At 34.4% G+C, this 27,383-nt stretch overlaps 5 protein-coding genes across 6 annotated transcripts in view; 2 read left to right on the top strand and 3 right to left on the bottom strand.

The window, feature by feature from the left end:
• LOC128922610 (uncharacterized) overlaps positions 1–27,383 on the top strand; it is a 367,146-nt gene that overhangs the window by 2,781 nt on the left and 336,982 nt on the right. The window lies entirely within an intron of this gene.
• Positions 1,790–12,746, bottom strand: LOC105209324 (troponin C). 2 transcript variants are annotated; one of them, XM_011179680.3, is made up of 4 exons: positions 12,373–12,746; positions 5,318–5,345; positions 3,626–4,021; positions 1,790–3,541 (listed from the first exon to the last, which is right to left on the bottom strand). In XM_011179680.3, the coding sequence occupies exons 1-4, from the start codon at positions 12,388–12,390 to the stop codon at positions 3,513–3,515; spliced, it is 471 nt and encodes a 156-aa protein (XP_011177982.1). In that variant the 5' UTR covers positions 12,391–12,746; the 3' UTR covers positions 1,790–3,512. The 2 variants fall into 2 exon arrangements, with proteins under 2 accessions (XP_011177982.1, XP_011177983.1); XM_011179681.3 differs by lacking the exon at positions 12,373–12,746 and adding an exon at positions 7,220–7,966.
• On the top strand, positions 19,336–19,924 carry LOC105209323 (early lactation protein-like). Its single transcript, XM_011179679.3, has 2 exons — positions 19,336–19,536; positions 19,598–19,924. The coding sequence occupies exons 1-2, from the start codon at positions 19,461–19,463 to the stop codon at positions 19,777–19,779; spliced, it is 258 nt and encodes an 85-aa protein (XP_011177981.2). The 5' UTR covers positions 19,336–19,460; the 3' UTR covers positions 19,780–19,924.
• On the bottom strand, positions 21,144–22,154 carry LOC105209322 (histone H1). The gene is made up of 2 exons (XM_011179678.3): positions 21,994–22,154; positions 21,144–21,933 (listed from the first exon to the last, which is right to left on the bottom strand). Exons 1-2 carry the CDS (start codon positions 21,994–21,996, stop codon positions 21,337–21,339), a joined length of 600 nt encoding a protein of 199 aa, XP_011177980.2. The 5' UTR covers positions 21,997–22,154; the 3' UTR covers positions 21,144–21,336.
• LOC105209396 (uncharacterized) lies at positions 22,353–26,462 on the bottom strand. The gene is made up of 5 exons (XM_029038506.2): positions 26,106–26,462; positions 25,807–26,037; positions 25,592–25,721; positions 22,944–24,982; positions 22,353–22,790 (listed from the first exon to the last, which is right to left on the bottom strand). The coding sequence occupies exons 1-5, from the start codon at positions 26,204–26,206 to the stop codon at positions 22,472–22,474; spliced, it is 2,820 nt and encodes a 939-aa protein (XP_028894339.2). The 5' UTR covers positions 26,207–26,462; the 3' UTR covers positions 22,353–22,471.

Below are 27,383 nucleotides of genomic sequence, written 5' to 3'. Positions count from 1 at the left end.
TTTGGTATTCGCAGCTAATAAAGCAGAAAGCTTGTAAATCATTGCTGCACGACACATTAGTGGAGGAATGTCGCACTTCTTTGTTGTTGTGGTCTAAGGTGTAGAAATTGGCAACATGTTGCATCAACAATATACATCGATTTTCGCTTAAATTTCAAATGATTTGTTTAATACGAGTGAATTTCTTCGAAGAAAATTATAACTGCTATAAATTGTATATAGTTCAGCTGAGAAGTATAGGAAATGGATGTGTTATTCATCTGATTTTCTTTTTTATGTATTTATTTGATTGTTTATTAAATCAGTCAGTTACTATATAAATATGAAGACTAGGGGTCTATTAGGTGCAATTCAGTAATACACTAAAGTAATTGAATGTACAGATCAGTCTCCATATACTTATCATACCAAGCCATCATCACAGTTATTAATTTACACATATCTCAATGAACCCAAGAACTCTGTAAAATGTGCTAACTCTCGGTTTATGGTTTAATAGCGGCGCCCTTCCATCAGCCACACTGCATTTCTAACAAACAAATCCTTCTTATAACACTACTCGAAATCAACCACACTTTAGTAAGATCCTACTCAACTGTCAGTTCAAGATGATCAATATAGAAGAAATGAACAGAACAACAAAATTTTCTCGTAGCAAGTAAAATATTCTTCAAAATACCTGGTCTTGGTATCACAAATCATTTTAAATTGGCTTAAGAGCATTTCGCTATAATTCCATCAAGTCTATCATGCAAACCAAAATATTTTAGAAATATCGAGTTATCTTTATGTTTAACTTTTTCATTGAGTTGATAGCCAGTTGAACTCTGTGTTGATTATTATGTTAGAAACGTTTATCTCGTCTTCGAATAGTGGTCCACATTGCATCTCTGTTGGAAGTATATCGGAAATGTTTGTTAGTTATTATTGATTCCACATCCTTGGCATTGTTAATAAGCCTAAACTGATGTTGTTGTAAAGAGTTCTATGGTTTGCAGTACCACTGAAAATTTCATTTGACAAAAAAATATTTCATGTCTACTATTTTGATTATTTTCGAGCGAAAATCGTATGTTTATTGCAGCTTTCGCGATTTATGGTAATTTCCTTTTTTTTTGGTTTAGGACATACTTTGGTTTTGGAGAAAATTCTTACGAAAGTGCGGTTATGGGAGCGCTTTTTCTCTAAAAAGAGACCAAATATTTTTCGTAGCATAACTATAAATGTTCGTAAGGGATCACCTCTTATTAAAGCTTTCAACTGTTGAAAGCTTGCACTTCATATATCTATACATGGTGTGTTCAGAAAATTACGGGAATTTTGAAATTTAAAATTTGACGGGTGAGGAGTGTACAATTGTAAAATTTTCTTTTCTATAGCAGCTGCTAAGGTTAGATGTATTTTTATGAGTTTGGCGATTTTCGTTTGAGGAGGGCTCACACTTCGATGCTTGTTCGTGAATACTTGGCCTAAAATTACATTGTAATGATGCCCATATTTTTCCATATTCGCTGTGTGACTTGTTCCTATTTTTAATAAAAAATTAGAAACTTAAAGATCCATCGTTTTACAAGCATAAGAGTAATCGCTATACAAAAAATCCTGTATGGATACTGTTTCCACGATTCGATGATGTGCTGTCATATCGAATGGGGACTATTTTTGAGGCTAGAACATTAATGTAAACGAATGAATATATTGTTTTTTTTTTCAAAAAATGGGAATGACTGTTTCAGGAATAATTTTGCTCTTTTTCTTATCCTGTTTAACAAAATGAAACAACATAGCGTAGAAACACTGGAAATTTTAGTTTTACCAGATCTTATTGCAAATCGCATTTATTTACTCCATTTTTTATGATTTTTTTGAGTTCGAATTTTTTTTTAAGAACTCCACAAAACATCAACTGAATACATATTGTACAATTTTCATTAATTTACTATTGTTTTTTGTTTCTTTTTTTTTGCTTTTGTTTTTAGTTTAGTGTTTTGTTCTTTTTTTCTTTTGTGTAAATTTCAATACATTTTTTGTAGTTTTGTTGGTTTTAATTGTTGTAAATTACGTTGTTGCTGTTGACATTCATGCTTCATTGATTTTGTTGGTTTTATTTGTAAGCGTTGTGCTTATTTTGTTTACAGTTTCTATTTTGTTTATAAAATAATTTGTTGTTTTTATTTTTTATTTTAATTTTGTTGTTTTACGAGGTTGTTGTTATTGATTTTGTTTTAATTTTGTAAATTCATACTTTAGTTGTTGTTTTATTTGAATTTTTGTTGAGTCAAGCATGTTTTCATTAAATGATGTGTAGTTTAAAGCTTAAATTAATAGAAAAAATATATATTTTTTAGAAAACTTTTGTATCAATAACGGCATATCCTTGCGATTTCAGCGTGTGTTTCGTGTAGTAAATGTGTACTTATACTTATACGAGTATTTACTGCATTCATATGTATATATTTCCGCATAAGTGTATTGGCATATACATACATATTGCATAATATGATATGATAATAATAATAATAAAATTTTACGAACAATTGAACAATATTTGATATAACAACAATAAACATTTGAACAGAAAAACAAATTTTGTAACATTTTAGAAATATTTTTTATGAAAAACTTATTTTTGTTTTTGTATGCATAAATGTAGAAGTATGTATGTATTGAAATACATTCGATAATATATATAAGTAACTTAGTTTAAGCTTAGTAGACTTCCTTTCTTATTTGGTTCAATTACGACGAGCATTGCGTGGAAAATTAAATTTATATTTAATTTAACTTTAAATTGATTAATATATATATAATTTTTTTTTAATATATTTTTAACAATATTTTTTTAATAACTGCCTAGACTACGCATGGCGCATCAGCCAGTAAGCAATTGTGCGCATGCGCAGAGACTAAAGCGCAGTTGTTAATTTTTTTTTTATAATTTTTTTTTTCACGTTAGTGAAAATGAGTAAAATTGATAAATAAAAACAAAAAAAGTGTTTGTATTTATAATGCATGCATGTTACTTTTATTCATGTTGATGACTTTTGTGCTTGTTGGGTGTTGAGTCACTCGAGCCATTGACTTGGTATGCAATGTGTACATACTTAGTGGATTTGATAATAGTTGGACGAAAAGGTTTGAAAACATTAAACGGATTTAACAATAACTTTACAACATAAGGACAAAACAGTTAGTTTGTATTGTATATATATGTACTTTTTTTTATTAAACAACAAACTTATATAATTTGACTTTGAACGATTGCTTTTCTTTTGTTGATTTAAATATTTTCTATGCTTTTAAATATTTTAACAAAAAATTTAACAAAAATTGCAAAATTATTTTTTCACTAAAAATATTAATATTTTGTTCACGAGTGTATGTATGTGTGTGTGTTGTTCCATTGTTGTTGGCATTTTTTGCTGATTTTATAAAATACTACATATTTCTTAGGTAAAGATTTGCGGCCAAAAATAGATAGTATATAGCGCCTGCGTAGTAGTATTTACCGCTTACTCGCCGGTCATGACCTCCATGAATTCTGAGCGCAAAAAAAAAATTAAAATTTATTAAGTTAAAAATTTATTATTAAAAAAAAATTCATAACGGTTTCGAGTTCACTCACCATCGAAATCCACCGTTCCTGAGCCATCAGAATCGATTTCCTCAATCATCATGTCCAAATCGTCATTGGTCAATTTATCATCCAATTCGCGTAGAATTTCGCGCAGCACACCGGTGGTGATGTAACCGTTACCCTCCTTATCGTACAAACGGAATGCCTCTTTCAGTTCGGCTTGCATCGCTTCGGCATCCTCCTCAACGAGGAAACGCGCCGCCAATGTGGTGAATTCTTCGAACTCAATTTGTCCCGAACCATCCTCATCGACTTCGGCGATAATCTCAGCCAACATAGCATCGTCCAATTGATGGCCCAACATACTTAAGATGGTGCCCACCATGGTGGTGTTGATGTAGCCATTCTTCTCAGCGTCGAATGCATTGAAGGCATTACGCAAGACTGTGGGGAGATGTGGAAAATCGGAGTTATTAAGGTCTTAGTCTAGAAAGTCTACTTAAAGTCAAGGAATGAGTGGTGAAATGTTTAACCTGATTGTTTTGGAACGTCATATTCTAATTTTTGTGTTTTCGAATTCAGCTATCAATCCTACATAGAGTTTTTATGGTAGAGCTCTGAGGAGCTTCTATACTTTTTGAAATATAATCGATCCTATCTCAGTTATGGCGCATAGTATGTTAATTTCCATCTGTCCATGTAGAATAAGCTCTTTATCAGACGAACCCCACAATAAGTAAGTCAATAGTAATCTCTGGACTTAACATAGCGGTGATTCCAATTTAGGCTTCCACAGTGGGCCTTATACGATTGACATTGAGATGGAGAAGTCGTTTTGAATAACTTGATGTTATAAAAGGTTCCAATTTTGGGAGAGTATAGACTAATCATGTTTTCAGGAATCAAACCACACAATAACGCAATTGTTTTATGGACCCAAGCGATCCTTGAGGGTCTGAGATTAAATGCCGTCTCTCAGTAACTTTGTCTCATTAAAATTTGTAACGAGAACTGTAAGAGTAGTCCTATGACATAAACATGAAAGTAAATTTTTGCTGGCTTTGCAAGCCAGACACGCAATGTCTAAACAAATAGTCCACCAAATGTCATTGCGACTAGTTAAACCTATTAAAATTCAAACAACTTCTTGACAATCGCTTCATATAATATTTACATGCAAATGAGAAATATTTGTTTTTATTCCATGCAAACGCAGCATGGAGCCACCAATCAACATAGCACAAACATAGCCTTTCCAATATTGCCTTGGCTTATGCTTTTATGAAAGAGCACTTTCGGTTGAGCTTTCATCATAAAATTTTTCTAATCATGTGCGTAGGTGTTTACTGACACATTTTGTGGCATGTGGCAAACGTCATGCGGTGCCTGCGACTGTTTACTGCCAACCCACCCGTTGGTGCTTAGGCGGAAATGTTGGGTTTGGGCAACAATCGCGTGTGTTGGCAGTTTTGTCAGTCACTTTGAGATTATGCGCTACTTGTTTGCCATTATCGCGGCGCAACAGCGCTCCAATACAATAAAATAGCGTTTGACAAACAAAACAGTCGGCGCAATTTGGTGTGTGGGTACTTGAGAGTATGCTGTGGATTTTGCAGTATTATTTTGAACAGGTGTTGATGGTTGGAAATGCTTAAAGCTGTGGTTTAACTTTATGGCTGAGACGCTTGTGTGGCTTGTAAAGTGAAATGTCTTTGTAGTTTTTTCAGCTATAATACTTACGTTCGATTTGGTCTTTGGAGAGTTCATCCTGCAATGAAGTAGAATAATAAAATTTATTAGTTTTGTGGGTAGGTTGAAAATTACTAAAAGTGCGTTAACTCACTAACAAAAAATGTCAGAAACACTAAATTTTACAGAAGAAATAGCAGAAAGAAGCTGCACTTTAATTTTTACAAAATGGAAAATGGGCGTTGCATCGCCCACTTATGAGTCAAAAACCATATCTCAGGAACTACTCGACAAATTTCAATGAAATTCGGTATATAATATTTTCTTGACAACCTGATGACACGTGTGGAAAATGGGCGATATCGGTGCACAACAACGACAACGTCCCATATATATACATAAGGAACCAATGAAGATAGCGAAATAAAACTTTACCCAAATACTGTATATGATCTGTGGCATCATTTGTGGAAAAATTGTCTAAATCGGACTATAACTTAAACGGATATCGAATATGAAGAGCTCAGTGCCTTATGATAATTTTTCACCGAAAATATCGGTAAATCTCCCAAATATCTTAATTTGATTCAGGGTTCGGTTGCACCCGAACTTAGCCTTTCCTTACTTGTTTTATTTCTAACGGTGTTTGTAGTGAGAAAACTGTTTTATGGCTATGGAAATCTATCTCAGGCACTGGAGATCACTACACACTACACCCCTACGTTAATATAAGTACATCGCTCAAAACAGGTTTCATGATTTTCTTCGACGAGTGGATGGTTCTTTTTTATAAGCATTAAAATATATATTAATTATATTCAATATCTGATCATATTTATTAATTCTATTCCAGTTTAATATTAAAAAGATAGGACGATAGGTCTTTGCCATCTAGCTGAGGCTATTTTTGACCATTAGTAGTATTTTTGACCATTCTAGTTTTGCTAGTTTAAATCGACTAGAATTTTAAGATTATTTAAAAAAAAAATATAACTGAAATATTTTTGTACCATATTAGACCCCTATTGCCTATGTTGTTTCATACAATATATATAGCGTCTGAAAACGAACGTACATATATGTAAATCCTCTTCAATTCTATCTGCTATAGGAAGTAATGAGCGTACTCATTATGCATCAAAAATATAAAAATATCCGCAAGGTGGCGCTATTGTTAAAATATGTTAAAATAGATTGTGAAATGAACCTTGGATTCCTTTTTATTCCGTTCGTTCTTTGTATGTAGACAAAACTGTCATACGAAAATGATTTGGAAAATAGTCGGAAGCATAACAGCAAGGTTCATTTGCAGACGTGACCGATAAGACCGATCTTCACTTTTGGACTTTTCATTTTCAAGATAGGTGGTTGCGATCAGGCCACATTTATTATAGAAAGAAAACACACACCCAAAATATTTCACTAATATGTTTTCATAATTCATTTTAAAACAGTTTATGAGCTGTTGCAAGCTGGGAAATTCTTATATTGTAATTTTTTTATTCAAAAATATATAACTCATTGGTTCGTTACTGCTTATATTATGGTTGTGCGAAACTTATAATTCATAAAATTAAAGAAAACAATATTTTATAATTTCCTTCCTTGAAAATTGTCTTGTGTGTGAAAATCACATAATTTTTCATGCAAAATTCCACACAAAAATAAATTCATGAAATTTTATGAATGCTCAAGTCGTAAAGTTTAATTATTATTACCGACGACTAATTTGAAAAATGAGCAATTGGCTATAAAAGAAATTTAATGGTTTGCTTAAGTAGTTTTTCATTTCAAAAAATTTCAGCACAAATATAATTTATGAAAAGAAAAATAAATTTTTGTAAATTTTATTAAAAAAAAAATTTTTAGTTCGCTTATATTTTTGATTTTTATTTTTCATTTGTGTAAATGCTGTTTCAAAATATTTCGCTTTATCCTGCTAAGGATACACACCATCTTGTTGGCTGCTCAAACTAGAAAAATCGAAAACAAACGAGAGATAAATTCACGAATAAGGATCACACGAGGCGGCACAAGGCGACACAAGGCGTGGGAACACAACACGGCACGACACGACCAGAAGACACACAACAACGACTATGACGGTGACAACACGCTAAGGACAATGCGATAAATTGCGATTGCAAACTTGCAAAGTGCTGTGGCGCGGAGCGTGTTTGCTTTGGATGCGCGTACGTTTGGCAATGCGAATGCTCGGAACGTTGGGCGTTTGTGGTTGGGTGTTATTTGTGGCGCTTTCTTTGGAACTACAGCTAAACGCTAGCGCTAATGCGCTAAAAGCTATGCAAATTGCTGTTGCAGCAGCAGAAGAGTTGTTGTTGTATATATATATGTATATATTTTTTTTTTGTAATTAATATATAGCTGCTTTATAGTGCAGTTAGTGGTGTTGATGTTGATGGTAGTTGTTGCTGCCGCCAACGCGCTTACACCTGTACGCCGAAAATATACACCGCCTCCGGCCGTTACATTTGCAGTTGCAATACATAACAACGTTAATAATTTGCGACTAATGACCGCCGCTTGGCCACAGCCGCCCAATGCTCAGCCACTACACCGCCCGCCCTGCGGCAGGCTAAAAGCTGGCGGTGTGTGGAGCTGGGCGGCTGTGCGCGAAAATTGTGTGAGGACGACACCACGACCACAACGACGACGACAATGATCACGACTGAGCAGGCCAAACGGCGGTTAACGGCACATTAGCAGTTGCACATTAGGGCAAGTGCGGCTGCAATGGCCGCTGTCAACGCACTTGCAGAGGGCGCATATACACATAAGTGGAGGTGTAGAGGAGTTCGCGGTGCAAGAAGGCAAAATTTGCATATTGCAGTGTATACCAGACAGCGCTGCCACATATGAGTGACACTCAGAATTTCTTTTGCTGCCAAATAATGAAAAATTCTGCGAGTTTTATACCCAGCGTATGAAGGCGATTTTCTGATAAGAAGAAATATTTTATATCAGAAATTGTTAAAAAAATTTAATATTTTTAATTAAGTATTGTTTTTAATATAGTAGTTGTTGATAAAGACGGTTTTTCGTAAAAAAGTGCTAACTCAAAATTATTAATTTTTGAATTTTTTTTTTTAAGAAAAAATGCACAAGGTGATTTTATGGTCGAAGAAAACAGGAAGATTTCAAATTTGTTATTTTTGATATTCTGTAATTATGTATTGTTTTAGATATAGTAGTTGTTGATAAAGACGGTTTTTCGAAAAAAAAATGCTAACTCAAAACTATGAATTTTTGAAATTTTTTTTAAGAAGGTGACTTTACGGTCGTTTTTTTTTGCTTTCTAAATATGTATTTAATGTCACATAGCCTTTCCTAAAAATTGAATAACTATTTGGTGCTACTCTTCAACATATAAAACTCCTCAATTATTATATGAATAAAAGACATTCTACCAAAATTGAAATATAAGCACATCCAAAGCTTCTGAAAATGAAACAGACATCAATTATATTTCGAATAAAATCGATAAAATATGCCTAGAATACACCAAGAACTATTTTTTTCAACACCTAGCAAACTGCCGATTCAACGCCACATTCGCGCTTTGAAAATCGCCTCAAATCGCATTTATTTGCTCTATGTAAATGTCAAAGCGAATTATACACATGTAGATTTCTTCTTTCCCTCCAAAGCGCACCGCAGAGCAGGCGCTTCAGTCGCCCTAGCAATGCACTCCTAACATGTAATAGCAATATTTAGATTTTTTTGTTCTCATCAGTGAGTTGACGCGACATGCCACATGCCAGCACTGGTACCACATACAAATATACAAACCGACATGGGTGCAAATTAAAAATACATAAATGCTTGCACCCACTTGAGGCCCGCAAAGACTTCGCTGTCGAATGCATCAGATGACGAATGTGTTTGCAACATGCCTGTAGCTAGCTACCTTAATGTGCGACCAATGAAATGTGCAACGGCTGCATGAGTGTATATATGTATATGTATTAGGAGCAAATATAGCTTTGGTGGCTTGAATTTTATTTCGTAAATATTTGCTACAACATAATTTTGCTGTAATCCTGTGTACCCTGTGTACTTACAATGTTCTCTTAAATTTCTAAGTGCATTGTAAGTGTAAATATATATCTATATATGCAAGTATATGTATGTATGTGTGTTGCCTTTAAGGCACGCCGCATTGCATTTTTGCAGCACATTAGCAACGTTGCATGCATTTTGTGGACAATGGGCGATGTCTTTAGCCAATTGAAAATTGCATATATTATAAATATATTTTAAATTAATTTCAATTTTTTTCAAAGTGTTTATTTTTAAAATTCGCGCATATACAATTTATGATATTTATAAATTTGTAGCAAAATTTATAGTTGTTTCTTGTTTTTTGCTGTGGTTTGCTGACAGAAGAGCATTTGAATACTTTCACCTGAGAAAATGCAAACCTATACACAAATTAACATATTTACATATATATACATATACATAGATTAACAAATATATATTATCCATTGAAATATGAATGAATGTACTTTGTAGCTGCTCTTAATGGATTCACAATTGAGGTGTTTGTTGCTTGTTTGTGGCCTATGTTATATTGTTTTAACATGCATACATCTGTCTATATAAATGTAACCTCTTCAAGATCTTGTTCACACATATGTTATCTCTTGTCTGTCGCACAAAATTACATTTTGACATGAATTATTGCTGCTTTCTGCTGAAAACACTTATAATGTGTCTAAAGGTACCCTTCGTCGTTTGCCCTCGAACCTGGGAAAATGCTACATTTATATTATGAAACCACATAACAGCCTCTATATATTATATATTATAACGAATATGTTTACTAAAGTGTTTTATTCATAAATTTGTGAGCATGTATTTTGGCGCTGTGAAGACGGAAATATCGCTATATTTGGGTGTTTTTGTTAATAAAGTTCTCAAATCGGAATCAACAGGTATTTTTGTTGGCAAGCAAAGAGAATATAAAGAAGAAAAAAATAGTCAAAAAACGTATATTTTTTAAGGAAAAAGTGAATATTTGCGAGTTATAAAATTTTCTTCCAAGAACGACACGTTAAGCAGTCAAGAAGTAGTTTAATATATTCTCGTAAAAATTTTAGTTTTTTTAAGAATGGCTTGACATCTAATTTTACTTGAATTGTTAACCATCTAAGGCATTACTATTTATTATTATAGTCTTCGAAAAGGGTTCACTTTGAGTTAATAACGGAATTCCAAACTTTAAAAAAATTCCGTAGAATGGAGTGATTTTCAATATTTATTTTAATTTTTATGGCTTCGATTGATTGAAGCAGAAAAAGGCGGTTACAAATTGTAACATCGCTTGGAATAAAAATTCCATCAAAGTTAATGTTAAAATTCCAGTTAAAAATGCCATTGCTCTTTTTATGCATTAATAATAATATGTTTTCAGACCCCTTCTCATCCTTTTCTTAAAAAATTACAGAATTTTTTGTATGATTCCGGCAGCGTTATGGTACATCCGTGCCATTTCCGTGATTTCTTTAATATTTCCAGCATTGTACACTAATGAGTAACGAAGTCAGGATTTTAGTTATGAATCACAGATTAACCAAAATGAAAAGTGAAACGATGCTGCTAAGAATCTCCCTTAGGGTGGTGACGAAGAAATATGAACCTGAACCTTAGCCGTAGATTCACTTGTGTATTGATTTTTAAGGTATAAAACGTAGTACAGTGAAACCACTGATGTAGATGAATGTTGATCAGAACCGTCGACCCGATTTGAGTTATATTTAATATTCTTCTTAATTTTTGTCATCATAATATTCATACAGTTCATTTTTCTATCATATGTGTTAGGGACGTCTATCCGAATTCGCACAACATGAGCCTACCGTCGGCAAATTTCAATAGAATATTTGACATATATTGTTATGAAATACACTTATGGAAAAAATAATATGTGTGCGATAAGATGTTCCGGGATTTTGCCAAATATTTTTATGATGAAGGGGAAATAGTGGAGTAGTTTTATAACCCAATTGCATTATTCATTTGTTAATTTTGCATTATTAAAAAGAAATCCCTGATCGTCCAAGAAAAGCATACATAATCGATGATCGCCGCATACTTCTCATAACAAGGAAGGGCCCTTTTGTGACATGACAAGTTGGACGATCCATGCCGAATAGAATCGGAAAACTGGTGAAAAAGCATGGAAGATATACTGGTTATTATAAACCCATAGACCAAACTTCATTTTTTTGCTTTTATTTAGAAACAAATATTTCAAACCTATTCTTTTGACCAATGGTATTTCTTCTTATGAAATTTTCAAATTCAAAATGAAACATTTTTGATATATTTCGGTTGAATTACGTAAAATATTAATATAATTAAAACGAAATTCTTTTAAATACAATCACTTTAAAGTTATTAAGTTAAAACACCTTTTACTTTGTCCATAAGTGTATATAACCGGTCAATGATATTGTTTAGAGTCTATCTTTTTGGTTTGGAAAGTGTCGAGGAAAATATGATTGAATTTTTTAGATTTTAGGATCGATTATTTAACGTCAATTTGCTAGAAAAGCTTTAACTCTCGCACTATTAAATATTTGATCTTTCCTTTTGAGTTTTGTGAAGATTAATAGATATTAATTGATGAGGGTGAACTTTTATTTTGGTCTCCTCCAATAATAAACAGAAAGCAGTTCTGTATGTTGTATCATCACGAATAGCGAATGACGAGTGCTGGGTTGGGCTTGCCTACAATTTTATTCTTCGAGCTCCACAAATGCAATTAGAATGCGATCAAGTAACTGGTAAAGTGGAAACGCAAATTATAATGCAAGCTTATCAGATACAAATCCAGATAGCCCGAAGTTCTACGTTTAAGGACTTAAGTAAACCCAAAAACCAAATTACGATGCGACCAAAGCGGCCGGACTATTATATATTATTATCTCCATCTCATGTATCATATTCCATCAATCTAGAAGTCTAAAATAATTATCTCTCTACCCAAAAAATATAATTAGAAATTCGGGTTCACAATAAGATCGATACTTATTATTTTCCTAAAATATTACAATAATTTCATATATGCTAATCATTACCATTGTTGAGTTGCCCATTGTGTTGGTGGTTTTGTTTTACTTCTTCTTCTACTATTAATGAATTGAAGCGTTACACTTAAAATGCACTTGTCTGCTCACTAATTAGCGATCAAATGCAATGAATACACACACGCGCACGTACACTGGAAACGGCTCTGAAATGCGAAAATGCCTTCAATTATACTAACACAAATTGCTGTATATAGTATTTAGTATAAATTGCGATAGATCTTCTAAAGCGACGTCAGTTGAATGCTGCACTTTAGTTTTCGCTTCGCGACAGGAGCAATGGCGCGTGTGATGGACGCTCGGTGTTTGGCGTGAATGAATTTGAATTCTTCCCGTTTTGACTCAGTGACAAAACTGAACTGGACGGATACGATGGAGGCATTGAGACAATTGTCCACGTCAAAAGCAACGTTAGGCACACACACATATACACAACTATTTAGATGATTGCATGTGTAGCTATGTTCAAAAACCAACAACAACAACAATTTCACCCACAAATTCATACTTAGACTGGCAGTCACTAGCCATTTCCCCTTTCCTCTCCAACCATTTGGCTATGTGTTTGTTTGGATGTGTTCATATTATCTGCCAGGCTGCCTGCTGGCTTGCTGGCTGGTAGCCGATGGCAAATGCCTGCCGCTGATCGGATTGCCGCGTCTGACAGGTTTGAAATGTTTTCTTTTGGAAATCTACTATAAATCTCATTAAAATATCGTTCATCTTGGCTAAGCTCCGACAATAACAACAGTAACAACACTAATAATTTGGCCGTATAAATATTTTGAAAAATAAAAAGTAAAAAATAAAAATAATAACTCGCGCGTTTACAACAACAATAAAAATATTTAGCGGGAACAAGAGGCCTTAAACAAAAAAAAAAAAGAAAAAAAAAAACAACAAATTAGTATTTATGTACAAAAAATATGGAATTAGCAAAGATATTTATTTATGTGTTTGTGTACGTGAAAGAAAGTAAAACTGAAAGCACATAATTGTGCGCTTATCTTTGTATATGCCATACATACATTTTCAAAAATATAATTATAAATGTTAATACTCAAATACTAATTTTTTTAAAAGTTGCCCTATTACTAAACAGTTTGTCGATTGCTGAGATATACTTCATAGAATCACCACAACGAATGTCTAAAACATTTATGTATTATTCTTTATAGTCTATTTAAGTAGGTCGTTAAGTAGGAAAATGCGTGAAGGAAAATTATGAGAGCGATAAAACGGTTTTATAATTTAAACAAGTAAGGAAAGGCTAAGTTCAGGTGCAACCGAACATTTTATACTCTCGCAATTCATTGAAATAGTTTTATTAAGATATCACACAGTTTGACCTTTATATTCGGCATAAAGTCCATTAGAATAACGAAAATCATCATACATGGTTTATGAGGGCTGAGGTAATTACTGAACCGATTTCACTCATTTTCACCACCAATATACATTATATCCAATATTATATGCTCACTTAATTTGGCTAAGATATTTCACATATTAACCGTTTTTAAGCCATCGTATTTGGGCTATTAAGCCCATCGTTTTTTTTTCAAAAACCTATAATTAGGTATATGGGAGCTAGGGGAAGTTATCACCCGTTTTAATAATTTTTGGAACAAAGACATACTTTTAGAAGAAAAAAGTCCTCTGAATTACATTAAAATATCTGAGAGATTTACCGATATTTTCGGTAAAAATACCTTAGCCAATGAGTTCTTCATGTTCAATCGCCGGGGCCTTGAAAAATTATATTCCAATTTCGGTAATTTGTCACAAGTAGTGCATATACAGTATTTGTGCAAAGTTTTTTCCGCTATTTTCATTGGTTCCTTACGTACCTATATATTATATTATAAAGTGAAAGAATAAGATGGAATTCAAAATTGAGTTATAAGGAAAGTAGTCGGGGTTGTGAAGCGATTTTGGCCATTTTTGATATGTGTTATCAGGGTGTCAAGAAAATATTATATACCGAAATTCATTGAAATTAGTCGCGAGGCCACGCCCATTTTCTATTTTGTAAAAAAATCTGAGTGCAATTTTTTTTTGCTATTTCTTCCGTAAAATTTAGTGTTTCTGGTGTTTTACGTTAGTAGGTTAGCGCACTTTTCGTAATTTTCAACATAACCTTTGAATGGGTGGTGGGCGTCGTTATTATCCGATTTTAACAATTTTCATGGTGTGTGGTGGGCTACGTAAGGGAATTGACTGCAGAAAGTTTGGTTTATATAGCTTTATTGATTTGCGAGATATATACAAAAAACCTAATTGTGGGTGGGGTGACGCCCACTTCCCCAAGAAAAAATTGCACCCAAATATGCCCCTCCCTAATGTGATCCTCTGACAATGAATCGGACAGACAGACATCCGGATTTCTAATCCACTTGTCATCCTGATCATTTATATATATATAACGCCATATCTAACTCTTTTATTTCTGGGTAATACAAATAACCGTTATATGAACAAAACTATTATAGTCTCTTTAGCAACTTTGTTGAGAGAGTATAAAAAAAAAATATTTTCTTTAATATAAGAAGATAAGCACTGCCGAGCTTTTCCCTACCTGAGCTTGTTCAGCAGAACGTTTAGGTTCTGTTATGACTCTTTCGAGACATCATTACAGCCATTTTACGACTACTTCACTATGCTACTACGATGCTGGTTCAACAACACTTATAATCTGGTCTACAAAGTTATTACTTTGGGCATGAACTTCACTGTCACTTGTCATGGTCATCAGACAATTTAGAAAATTTTCAATGGTACCTAATAATCTATGGGTTAGAATATTTCAATAATATTTCTAACATTTTCAATGTGCAGACCAATTACAAGCCTCTTCACGATGTGATTTGAAGATATTATTATTATATTTTATCTTTTTTATTGCTTCGTATAAACTCACAATAAAGATATTTGTCTCATTTTAAGTAGTTTCCTGCACTCAGTCCAGTTCTATATAAAATTAAATTAATATTCTTGGAAGTATGTTCACTTTATTTTATTTTCTCACAAAGCATTTAAACTCTTCCTAAATGAAATTCCAATCATAATTGAAACGATGTGAGATCAATTTCGTACACTGTACTAAAAGGGATTCGATGTACAAGGTTATTTCGTACGAAGAACTTCAAAGATTTTAGCAAATAAAGCTTTTTCAGCTTACGAGCTAAAGAGCTTAAATGGCTTTTTCGAGAGACTGAAGAGGTATATTATTAGTATTTTCCGATGCTTCCTCGGATAAATCTCAAAGCATATAATATTTAATCTTAAACTTAATCTCTCATAGTCTCCTATATCTCCTCCAATGGTGTTCAAGCTGTTGTAAAATCTACTATCTTCTATATCTTTTAGCCTAACAACGACAGAAGTTCTATTATATAATGCTATTCAGTTATCAAGAGATTGGAAAAATTCAAAGGTCTAAAGAGGCAAATACGCATATTTAATTTAATATTTTAAATATGAGCAAAATGAAACAATAATTCTAAAAGTTCCGCATGACAATTTATATCCCTTTAATCTTAACTGTCACACAAATAGGATTATTATTGATTTAAGTGGTTCGTATGTGCTTTATCATGCCGAAGTCATACATTTAAACTGCTCCATTAGCTGTGGGAAAATATGCGTTTAAGCATTTTCATGTAGCCTCTTGACAGACGCTTTATTTATTGCATATTTCCGTCATTTGAAAGATGAAAACATTTAAATACACATTAACACCCACACAAACGAAGATGCTTATGCTTGATTTAGTGGGTGACGATTGCCGGCAAGCAATGCGAAGAATTCTAGAAGTGAACTTAAAATGAAAAGTAGCTAAATAAATGGTGGGAGGTAGAGATAGGAACTCTATTATCAGGTAATTTCCATCAGTTTTTAATTGGGTAATCTGCGGTAGATATAAGAGCGATCTGTAGACTATATATTATTGACTTAACCTAATTTTGTGACAAAAATAAGTTATTTTTTTAAACTTGTGAACTTTACCATATCCAGTTCTAACAATAATTTCGGGGTCATTGCAGCTCAGTCAACCAAATTTAGAAGAAACAGCAAGAAAAAAGTAATTATACTAGTTAAAAAAATTTAAATCTTCTCTCTTTATCTTCTTCTTTATAGTTTCAGTTTTATTTTCACTCGTGGCATTGCCAAGAACGCGTTAAGCAAAAAAGACAAAAAAAAACATTTTTCTAAAACAATGTGAAGGTATTTTGAAAAAGACTACAAACTCTGAACAACAGCTAGAAAACAAGAAACAACTGTCATGCACACAGACTAGTATATACATATTTAACATAAAAGCCACTAGATTGCCATAGCATGGCGGAGATAAGACCACAATGCAAATTAGAGGGCTGTTGCTGCCAAAAGTGCAATGTACACAGCAAAAGCAGGCTAATACAACAAACATATGTGTGTGTTGTTGTTGTATGCTAAAATTAAACAGACCAACGAACTGAAACAATTGAATGCGTTGGCATTTATATAAACGTTTGTGTGTGTATATAGGCTTCTGCCATATTATTGACTCGGTATTAATGCATTTCTGGGTATCTGGGTTACTAGGCGCCTCTGCTTTTTCCTCTGCCAACGGTCAAGTGCAATTTTAATTTTGAATTTTGAAAATTCGAAAATTTGAAAATTTCTTGCATATACAAAACAATGGTTAACCTTTACGATATTTTGAAAATATGTATCTCATGCGGTTTTGGTGGTGGGTCTCTTTTAATTAGTGGGTCTGCCGTGGAATTTTTTTTTCATATTATTATATAGTCGAAAAATTGTATGTGTATTTGCTTTTACTGCCTAAATTATGAAGCGAAAGCTACTAGAAATTTTTATAGGCAATCGACTATATTTGCAAAAAACCTAAAATATAATACACATATATTATATAAACATATAATGAAAGAGTATTCTGCACTTTGGCAAATTCGTCAAGTGCCGACATTGAAATCAAACTTAAAATATTTCAGCAATTTTCGTAAATATTAATTTATGTCAGTGAAATGTGCACATGCCTAGACATAGGCGAAAATCGTCATGTCTAGAGATGTAGTGTCAGGTGTTCTGTGTATGAGGTTAGTAACCCAGTAGTGAATCCCCTTACTTTTTTATTTTATATTTTGAATTTTTGAAAAGTAACATCAAATTCAGTGATCAGCGACCCTGAGAATCCCCGAGTAACGAGCTTCAAGCGTTTCCGATGAAGTTTCCAAACACTAGCCACCATATTGGTTTTCTGGGGTTATCTCAAAACCCTGATCTGATGGGAAAACTCGAATTCGGATCCAGCGTCCCCAAAAACATAAGGCACACATAGAAAGAGCCACAGGTCATGACAAAATTTCTAAATTGATTTTTGTTAAACAATTTTGAATTTTTGAAAAGTAATATCAAATTCGTGATCAGCGACCCCGAGAACCACAGAATAACGAGTTTCAAGCGTTTCCGATGAAGTTTCCAAAACACTAGCCACCAAATTGGTTTTCTGGGGTTATCTCAAAACCCTGATCTGATTGGAAAACTCTAATTCGGATTCAGCGACCCCAAAAACATAAGGCACACATAGTAAGAGTAACAGGTCATGATAAAAATTTTTTAGTGTGACTGTGTAATTGTTCTAGAAGAAGTGATTTTCAAAAAATACATAAAATAAGCTAAAGACAACGCTGCGGTCGTTGAGAGTATCGAGGAATTGTTTCAGATAGATCTCAAAGTACATGCATACCGTGTCCAAGAAAATACTTTACAGCACTACATTTAAATATAAACCATTCCTCCGCTTATGGAAACTACTTCTCAAACCACTCTTGAAACTAATGCAATTATGGCCAGTCAACCATTGAGATATCACTCGCTATCTCTATGCTGTTAGAGTTCTTGGCAAAACGTGCTGACATGCCAATTTGTTATTCAAAACGTTTAAGCATACACATACGTCAATATTTTCTGCTCTCATTTAAGTGTTTTTAATTTGTATTATTTCTAATTTACTTATTCATAATACTATATTGCTGGATGTCTCACTTGGGCTAGCTTTTAGCAATGTGCTGTTTGAAATAGACATGACGTTTGCACCGACTCAAACATTTTGCCACTTTACTTTTATGCGTTAGTGAAATTGGCAAACACTCTGTGGCGATTAATCAAAATGATGACAGAATTTTCAAAATTTTTTTATGAACACAAAGACACTAAAACGCTATGAAATTAATTTCGCTGAAACTATGCATAAATTAAGGAGGATATTTTAAAGTAACTTTTTCATAGATAAAAAAATAATTAAATAATTAAAATTATTTTTTTAATTTTTTTGGCTATAAAAAATTGTGCTGGGAATATCTTATCAGAAATAGCTTTGGTTTGAAATCGATCCACTCTTTAATACATCGAATCTATATATGCTAAAACCCTCCATATACTGAATATTATAACACATATAGGTCCCTTATTCTCTTGAGTAGTCTATTGAAATTAAAATATGCCCAAGATGGTTGGAGAAAAAATGTGTAAGAAAAAAGTCCGTAATCTTTCCAAGACCTACTTGCCGAATTAGTAGATTACCGTCGTTCCAAAAGGTAACAACTAGAAATTTCCTATATTTAGGTATTTCGACCCCAAAATATTTAAAACTTATCTTTCTTTAGCACACATAGTTCAAATATAGTGAAATCTATATCGGGCATTAAATCTTGCTTTACTTCTATATATAAATAATAATAATCATATAACCTATAGTCTGAAAAATATATGACGTGCTGTATAAAAATATCCCCGATTTAATTAATCGAGATGCACGGTCGCATATCTTTCGATTCATCACCGCTGCATTATTGTTATCAACGCGCACAACGAACAGTTGATAATTTTAATAAACAAACAAATAGCAAGCGCTGAACTTAATTCTTTATTCCCGCTTTCATAGTTAAGTAGTCAACAAGTTTGCTTCAGTTGAAAATAAGCACTATAAGTAAACGGAACAGTTAACGTTGTTGCTGGAGAAATACAAAATATTTGTTAATACTACAAAGCTTTTCAGAAAAATATCATAAATTATGAGTACAAAAATAATTTTATATCTCGCGCTGCTTATTTGCGTATTCAGTAGCAGCAGTTCTGCCGAAAGACCGGGTTTGTTTTTCTTATAAACTTACAAAGAATATTACAGTTATTTTGTTTTACGCATATTTAGCACACTGCTTACAACCACATCCACAGGGTGAGGGCCTTTGCGATATGCTCATCAGCGGTTTCTTCTACAATCCGGACCAGAATGCCTGTGAAGAGTGGCTAGAGAGCGGTTGTAATGTCGTCGGTGGTCACTCATATGATTTGCGCGAAGATTGTGTGAAAGAATGTGTCAATGTTAATTAAAGAAAACTTCTATATTTTTTTCATTAATTATATTTTAACAAAACTTTGAATTGTAAATTAACCGTAACTATTAAATTTAATATGATTTGGAAATTTTTTTGGAGGTCGAAATAAATAAAAATGGAATATAACCAACAAATGAAAATCTACATAATCTTCAATCTTCAGTTGCGCGTTGAAGCGATAACTGACCCTTAGGCCTGGACTTGGCGCTCATAGAAATTATTCTTCGAAAAAATGTAATGCTGCAGAGTTGACAGTCTTCGCGGCCCAATAAAGCGAAATAGATAAAGTTCTCGAAGAAACTGCTCGGAATATCATTCTTATGGAATAGTACTAGTAGTTGTTGGATCAAGTTACTGAAAGTGAGACAGTTGGTTTCACAAATCAGAAAACAACTCGGAAATGCAATAACATTTCGTACAATATATTTTATACTAACAGCCACTTTGGAACGCAAAACATTCTCTTGACGAGTACATATGCTTGTCCGATTTCTCCGAATACCAATCTGTCTTAATTCGTTCGCATTGGTTTTAGGTTAATAGTTATCACTAAGCACTATGACCCTTCCAAAGAAAATTGGAATTGGATTGATGAGCTGAATAATTAATCGAATATTTCAATGCACTTTTCATCGATGTTCCGTTAAACCCCTGAATACTTCCCACCTACTCATAAAGCCATATAAAAAGACACCTCACATGAGTAAAATCAAACATATGTTATATACTTCTGGCACGCGATGAAATTCACGCGACTCATTAATGAATACAAATAAAAAATTTTGAAGCGGGCACATATTCATCTGTTGTACTATATCTGTATGTACCATGTACCTTCGCATGAGAATTTTGGTTTATGTACATTTAAGTGAATGAGTACTTGAGGCAATAATCTAGTCGATTTCGAAGCAGATTTATGTGTGTCTCTTGTTGAGTACGTAATAAAAATAGAATATCTATTCGAGCTACGGCCGCAAATAGCTGAAGCGTTAGACGGTGCCAACAACCAAAAACACCTAAATACATACAGAAATATTTATCTATACATAAAACACTTGTTCTTACCGTCCGTAACCCAGCGAACACGAAAAACTTGTTGGAGTCATGAAACGTTCGAGAAAATGGAGACTAAAGAGCATGTGATATATATCGTATGATCTCACGTCATATGATCCAATTGCTTATGGTGAGAGGAAGAGCGTTTAAAAGTTCTTTGCTTTTGTAGGTGACTCTCAGAGAGTTTACTGATCTGGATAGAATTCTTTGAAAATGAGAATGGAGATATGAATATTATAGTTTATGAAAGTTGTTCAATACTAATGCTATATTCCTCGAGATTGTTCCAGAGCTAAATCAAAATTATTTAATACGTTTTCCATTTATCAGAAATAGTTGAAAATATTTATTATATATTAGCAAAATATAATCGTAAATTCAATAAAATAAAGTGATTTTTTTTTTATAAAAAATATATATTTTTAAATCGTCGCACAATAAAATCTTTCTTGCAGCTTCAGCTACAACAGCGATGGATTACCATTCAAGTGATATTCTATTTACTCACAACTTTGGGCATTGCCTTCTTCGGATCTACATTTGCCTCAACAGCCACCTTCTCGGCGCTCAATTGCTCATCATATAACACACCATTTAATTCCATCTCCTTCAATTGTTTTCTAACTTTTTTTCGTATGACTTTGACGCTATTGACTTTACGTTTTCGTTTCGTGATTTTTACTTTCTTTTTGTTCGACGACTTCTTCTTATGTCTGCGCTTCGTGCGCGGTAAACGAAATGAACCGCATACGCCATTGCCTTTCGTACGTATGAGCTCACCTTTCTCAAGTGATTTCCTAATGTAACGTTTGACGAAGTTCAAACGCCGGTGGACAGGCGGATCTGAATCCTTATAATAGTTTTCTTCGATAAATTTTCTAATTGCCATAAACGAGACGCCAGCACGTGGATTGCGCATGAGTGTTTTAATAGCTGTTCTGACCATTGTTCTGGTTGCTATCGCACGTTGTTTGTGGTTACGTTTTGACTTCGGCGGCAAACGCGCTTTGGGCGCTGTTTGGCTTGGCTTCGGCATTAGTGCACCAATTTGAATCCAACTGTTGGAGAATACACCCATTTCATCTTGCGTTGTCTGTTTGGGGAAGATAATTTCATATTTTTTTCTAAATTTGGTTGATGTTACGAGTCATACCATTTCGTTTCCAGTTTCTGGTAAAAATTCTTAGAAAAAATATGTGTTTGTATGCATAAAAGTGGAAAGCTTTATACGATATTTAGAAATATTGAAGACATTTGTATTTCTTCAATTTCATATACTTTTGTGAACTGTATTCTCATGGCCATACACTTTTCATGTTGTCAGTATAAATTGAGTCAGGTGAGAGGATTGCATTATGGAAACATATTTTGGAACATGCGATGTTCATAGGGCTCAATACTCATTTATAGAGTGTTAAATCTTCGATTTCGGCATCTTTTTTAGTTTACCTGACAGGTCTTTTAATACTGAAGATTCAAGACAAACTGGTTTCAATAAATGCCACACAAAAACATAGATAGATACATATATTTATTTTGAATATAATTTAATGAATTTCCATAATACTTCATATGAATAGTAAATATTTATAAAACACTTCAGTTGGTTTATCAGTTAGAAGACCTTTCAGCTAATTCGGTTTGGAAAAACGATTTGTCATAATTGACGAGGTAATGCTTGGATTCCGTTTGGGCAAAGGTGGCGGCGAACACGGGCTCATGGCATATGGATTGGGCACACAGCGTTCCTCGTCAAAGCTACGATTATATTGCTTCGGCAATTCATATTGATCGTCTACAACGGAAAATGGTGGTGGACCGAATGAGCTCTCAAACAAAGTAGAAGACGATTTGATGCTGGATAGACGCTCCAAATTGAAATTCGACACGCTGAACGGTGGTGGTGGTGGCAGAGACAACGGTGGCATCTCCGAAGACGATAGTGTGAGCCTGAAAGCATAATTTTGTGAAAAATATTTGAGATGAAACTGGAAATAGGAAATATATGAAAATATATTGTACGGGTGCTAAAGTTAAACCTTCGAAATATTCTTCCTTCTGAGTTCTAAAGTGTTAATGTTAGGACAAATATATCGTACTTACTTTCTTGTTGATCGCCTACTAAGCGGTTCCTTTTTAATGGATCCCATACTCTTCAAATATTCGGATTCTTGTTCCGAGCGCTTCACAACCAAAACATTCTTCGAACCCTCCAACAGTTCCGGATATGTTTTGACGCCGAAATAGGCAATTATACCACCGAACATTGCCGACAATACGAAAATCAATGACAACATTCCCAAAGTGAATTGTTTATCGTCCTGGGTAATCCAAGTATTATCTGGTTCTGTGATCAAAAACGGTACATATAAGGGCAGACAATTGAAGGGCGAAATCGTAATCTGTGGTATTTCCAGCATGCAAAAGGTGTAAGTTGTGTTTTCAGTAAGTTTGTCGACTAACAAATATGGCTGCTGATACATTTCACAATGATACTCGATATTTTGTGCCACTTCGTTGATATTCGCAACATTATCCATATCATTCTGGCGACTGAACCATATTATATTGATTTTCGGTTGACTATTGTAATCGTGTATGAAAACTTGCACGGAATTATTGTCCAACAGCGTCAATTCGAAGTTATATGATGGCACTTCAAATTTATAAAAAGCCATGGATGGATTGTGGTAGTCGCGTTTCGGTGGTTTTGTAATATTCGTCAGCCGGTCTCTTCCGGAAGTAGTATTTCTTGGATGCCTTGTAACAGCTGGCGGTGCCGATGGGCGCTGCTCCGGCTCAACTGGATCTGCTGCAGCGTTTGCGTGCTCTTCACTTGAGGTCTCTTGTTTAACCTCAGTTGAACTTTTAATTTCCGACGAGATAATAGCAATTTCAAGTGAGCGTCTATCACGCGCTATTTCAGTTTCCTCTTGACTTAGATCTCTTGATGTCAAAATGTGTAAGCAACGCAATTGTATTACATTGGAATCCTCTGCACTGGAACGACTACTCGAACCATCATTGCCTATTGGTGTTAGCATACCATTGCCGCTGACGTTGGACGTTGCGATTGTGGTTTTGATCAGTGGTGCATTTGTTGTTGCAGGTATGGTGGGTTTTTGTATGGTTGTGGTGGATCTTTGTGTGGTGGTGGTGGGTTTTCGTGTGGTTGTTGTGCTAATCGCTGCTGGTGTTGTTTCATACATTACTGTTGTTGATAACGATTTTATAGTTGTTGCAAACGGTGTTGTTGTTACTGTTCTGCGAACTGTGCTGGTCGCTTTATTGTTAATTGTGGTGACCAAAGCCTCGTACTCCTCACTGGTTTCTTTCTGCGCACAATTCTCACCTTTAAAGCTCAATTCATTCAATGGCTTGCCATGTTGCAACGTAGGCGACTGACAAAAAATGCTGCTTAAAAATTTCTTACGGTATTTCCGATAGATATGAACAAACCCAAGCAAATTACAACCACAATTCCATTTGTTGTACGCTAAACTGATTAGCGTGCGTTTTGAACCAAACAATAACGGTTTTAGCACAGCACCTGAGAGTGTGGTGATTAAATTTTCAGACAAATCGAGCACCTCCAGCACACCGCTTAGATCGACAAATGCATCCGCATCAATCGAAGTGATTTTCGAATTCGTTATATGTAGATAACGCAAATTGGGCGTGGCCAAAAACATTTGTCGCGTCAATGGTCCATAGAATACATTATCGCTGAGATCGGCATATTCCAGTTTCTCCAAAATGCTCACACCGAATATCGACTGTCGCGGCAACACATCCAAACCGCAATTCAAACGCAAATGCATCAATGTTGATTGTACCGGTTGAAAGAAAGCACGATTTATGTCCTGAAGTGGTGTATCGATGATTAGGTAACGCAGTGAACGCAAACCCAGCAAAGCGCCACTACCAACTCTAGTCAACTGTAAGTCACTCAACGACAGGAGATATGTATCCACGAAGAGCGGTGAATTGAAGGCGCCACTTCTAATGCGTGTTATGTTGCTAGCAGTCACCACCAACTCATAGACGGGTCGTCGGCAATCAATCCAGGAATTGCTTAGAACACCATTTACAAAGCTCTGCTCTCTGATTAGTAGCACGTCGATGTTGGCACAACTGGTAGCCTACGAGGGAGTAATAAAAGTGTTGGGTCAATAATTGTTGGTTATATTACATGATAAAATAACAGGAACGAGAAGATTTTTGCCGATTTCTATACCTAATTTGGGTCTGACCCTGCACTGTGACTATCTTGAGTACTGAAACGACATTAGCTTTTCATTTCATTCATTCCGGTGCGGTAAAGTTCGGGGAATAATGAACGAGGTCTAAAAACGGTTTTAAAATCTACTCGGATCTTTTAAAATGATGCTCATGATAGGGTGTTTAGTCAAAATTTTTCAAAATTTTCTCTATCTAAACTCTCGTGGTTTAAGGCTTCAGTTTTCCAAGCATTCCTCTCTCGTTCTTTGGCTGATTTGCCAACTTTCGTCGAAAATTTCTTACTCTAATATTTAATCACGTCAAAATTATTTTTATCATTTCCAAATTTTATCATTAAACGAAACCGTGAATTATTGCTACAATATAGTATAAAAGATAATAACTTTCAATATCACAGTTATTGGTGCGATATGTGTTGGCGCCTAAAAGTAGGCGATAAAAAAGCTACCGTATCCACTAAAACACATACATGAAATCCCCATATGTTTTTGTATTTTTTATATACTCACTAATGAAGTAGCGTAGAGCATTTCATAGAAACGCGTCGCGTCCATACAAGTGATTCTGCAATTAATCTCCCGGCAACCATTTCTGTACTCGCCACTATCGGGTGTCTGTAGACTAAGTGTTCTAGGATAACTTTTTTTTGATATTTTGAAAAAGTGTTAGAAGAGTATGAAAGCTTTATATAATGATAAAAAAGCTTACTTTGTTTTAAGCTTACCTGACGCTTTTGTTAAGGCTTGCTGTCGTCGTCTCCACAATTGGTCGTGTGTACGTTACGTATTCGTATTCATATTCATTAGTATCGTTAAAATCAACATATTTCTCACGATTTGTTTGCATTACAATGCCCACATAAACTGTGCTCGCTATTATGCACAAGCCGGCGGTGAAGAGCAGCCAGGCGGTGACTTGTATGCAAGTATCGTTCAGACAATATGTATGCCAGGAGCTTTTGTGTATAATTTGGATAAATTGTGAGTATTTTTGTTGTAAATATATTTTTAGACACGATCTCACCATTTCTTGCAATTCACTGGCTTCTCTTTTTTACTCACATCCTTCTCTTGTGCAGCAGGTTTGCGCTTAACTGGCGCATCCTCGCTTTGTACTGTTGACATTGCCTGCTCGCTTAACTATTTAAGACTGAAATATTATTTCTATAACAGCGATATTAAATATTATGTACACACGATCAACTGATTATCTCACAGGAGCCGATAGCCGTCTATTTGTGTATTTACCTTCGGCGTTTAATAATTTATTAACTTTTTATCAGTGGTGCGTTCGTTATCTTGCCACCATATCGAACTGATAACTACATAATGCATATATTAAATTTGCATTTCATTAATATTGAATACATATATGTACATGTACAACGGAATGGTTACTCATTATGGATATTGATATTATATAGAAAAAGGATATTTAACGGGTGATTTTTTTGAGGTTAGGATTTTCATGCATTAGTATTTGACAGATCACGTGGGATTTCAGACATGGTGTCAAAGAGAAAGATGCTCAGTATGCTTTGACATTTCATCATGAATAGACTTACTAACGAGCAACGCTTGCAAATCATTGAATTTTATTACCAAAATCAGTGTTCGGTTCGAAATGTGTTTATCGACAAATTTTGTTCAGCGATGAGGCTCATTTCTGGTTGAATGGCTACGTAAATAAGCAAAATTGCCGCATTTGGGGTGAAGAGCAACCAGAAGCCGTTCAAGAACTGCCCATGCATCCCGAAAAATGCACTGTTTGGTGTGGTTTGTACGCTGGTGGAATCATTGGACCGTATTTTTTCAAAGATGCTGTTGGACGCAACGTTACGGTGAATGGCGATCGCTATCGTTCGATGCTAACAAACTTTTTGTTGCCAAAAATGGAAGAACTGAACTTAGTTGACATGTGGTTTCAACAAGATGGCGCTACATGCCACACAGCTCGCGATTCTATGGCCATTTTGAGGGAAAACTTCGGAGAACAATTCATCTCAAGAAATGGACCCGTAAGTTGGCCACCAAGATCATGCGATTTAACGCCTTTAGACTATTTTTTGTGGGGCTACGTCAAGTCTAAAGTCTACAGAAATAAGCCAGCAACTATTCCAGCTTTGGAAGACAACATTTCCGAAGAAATTCGGGCTATTCCGGCCGAAATGCTCGAAAAAGTTGCCCAAAATTGGACTTTCCGAATGGACCACCTAAGACGCAGCCGCGGTCAACATTTAAATGAAATTATCTTCAAAAAGTAAATGTCATGAACCAATCTAACGTTTCAAATAAAGAACCG

This window comes from Zeugodacus cucurbitae, chromosome 6 (assembly GCF_028554725.1).
Source record: "Zeugodacus cucurbitae isolate PBARC_wt_2022May chromosome 6, idZeuCucr1.2, whole genome shotgun sequence".
Classification (NCBI taxonomy): Eukaryota; Metazoa; Arthropoda; class Insecta; order Diptera; family Tephritidae; genus Zeugodacus; species Zeugodacus cucurbitae.
Note: the sequence above shows the minus strand (reverse complement) of the source record. Positions and strands in the feature narration are given on the sequence as shown.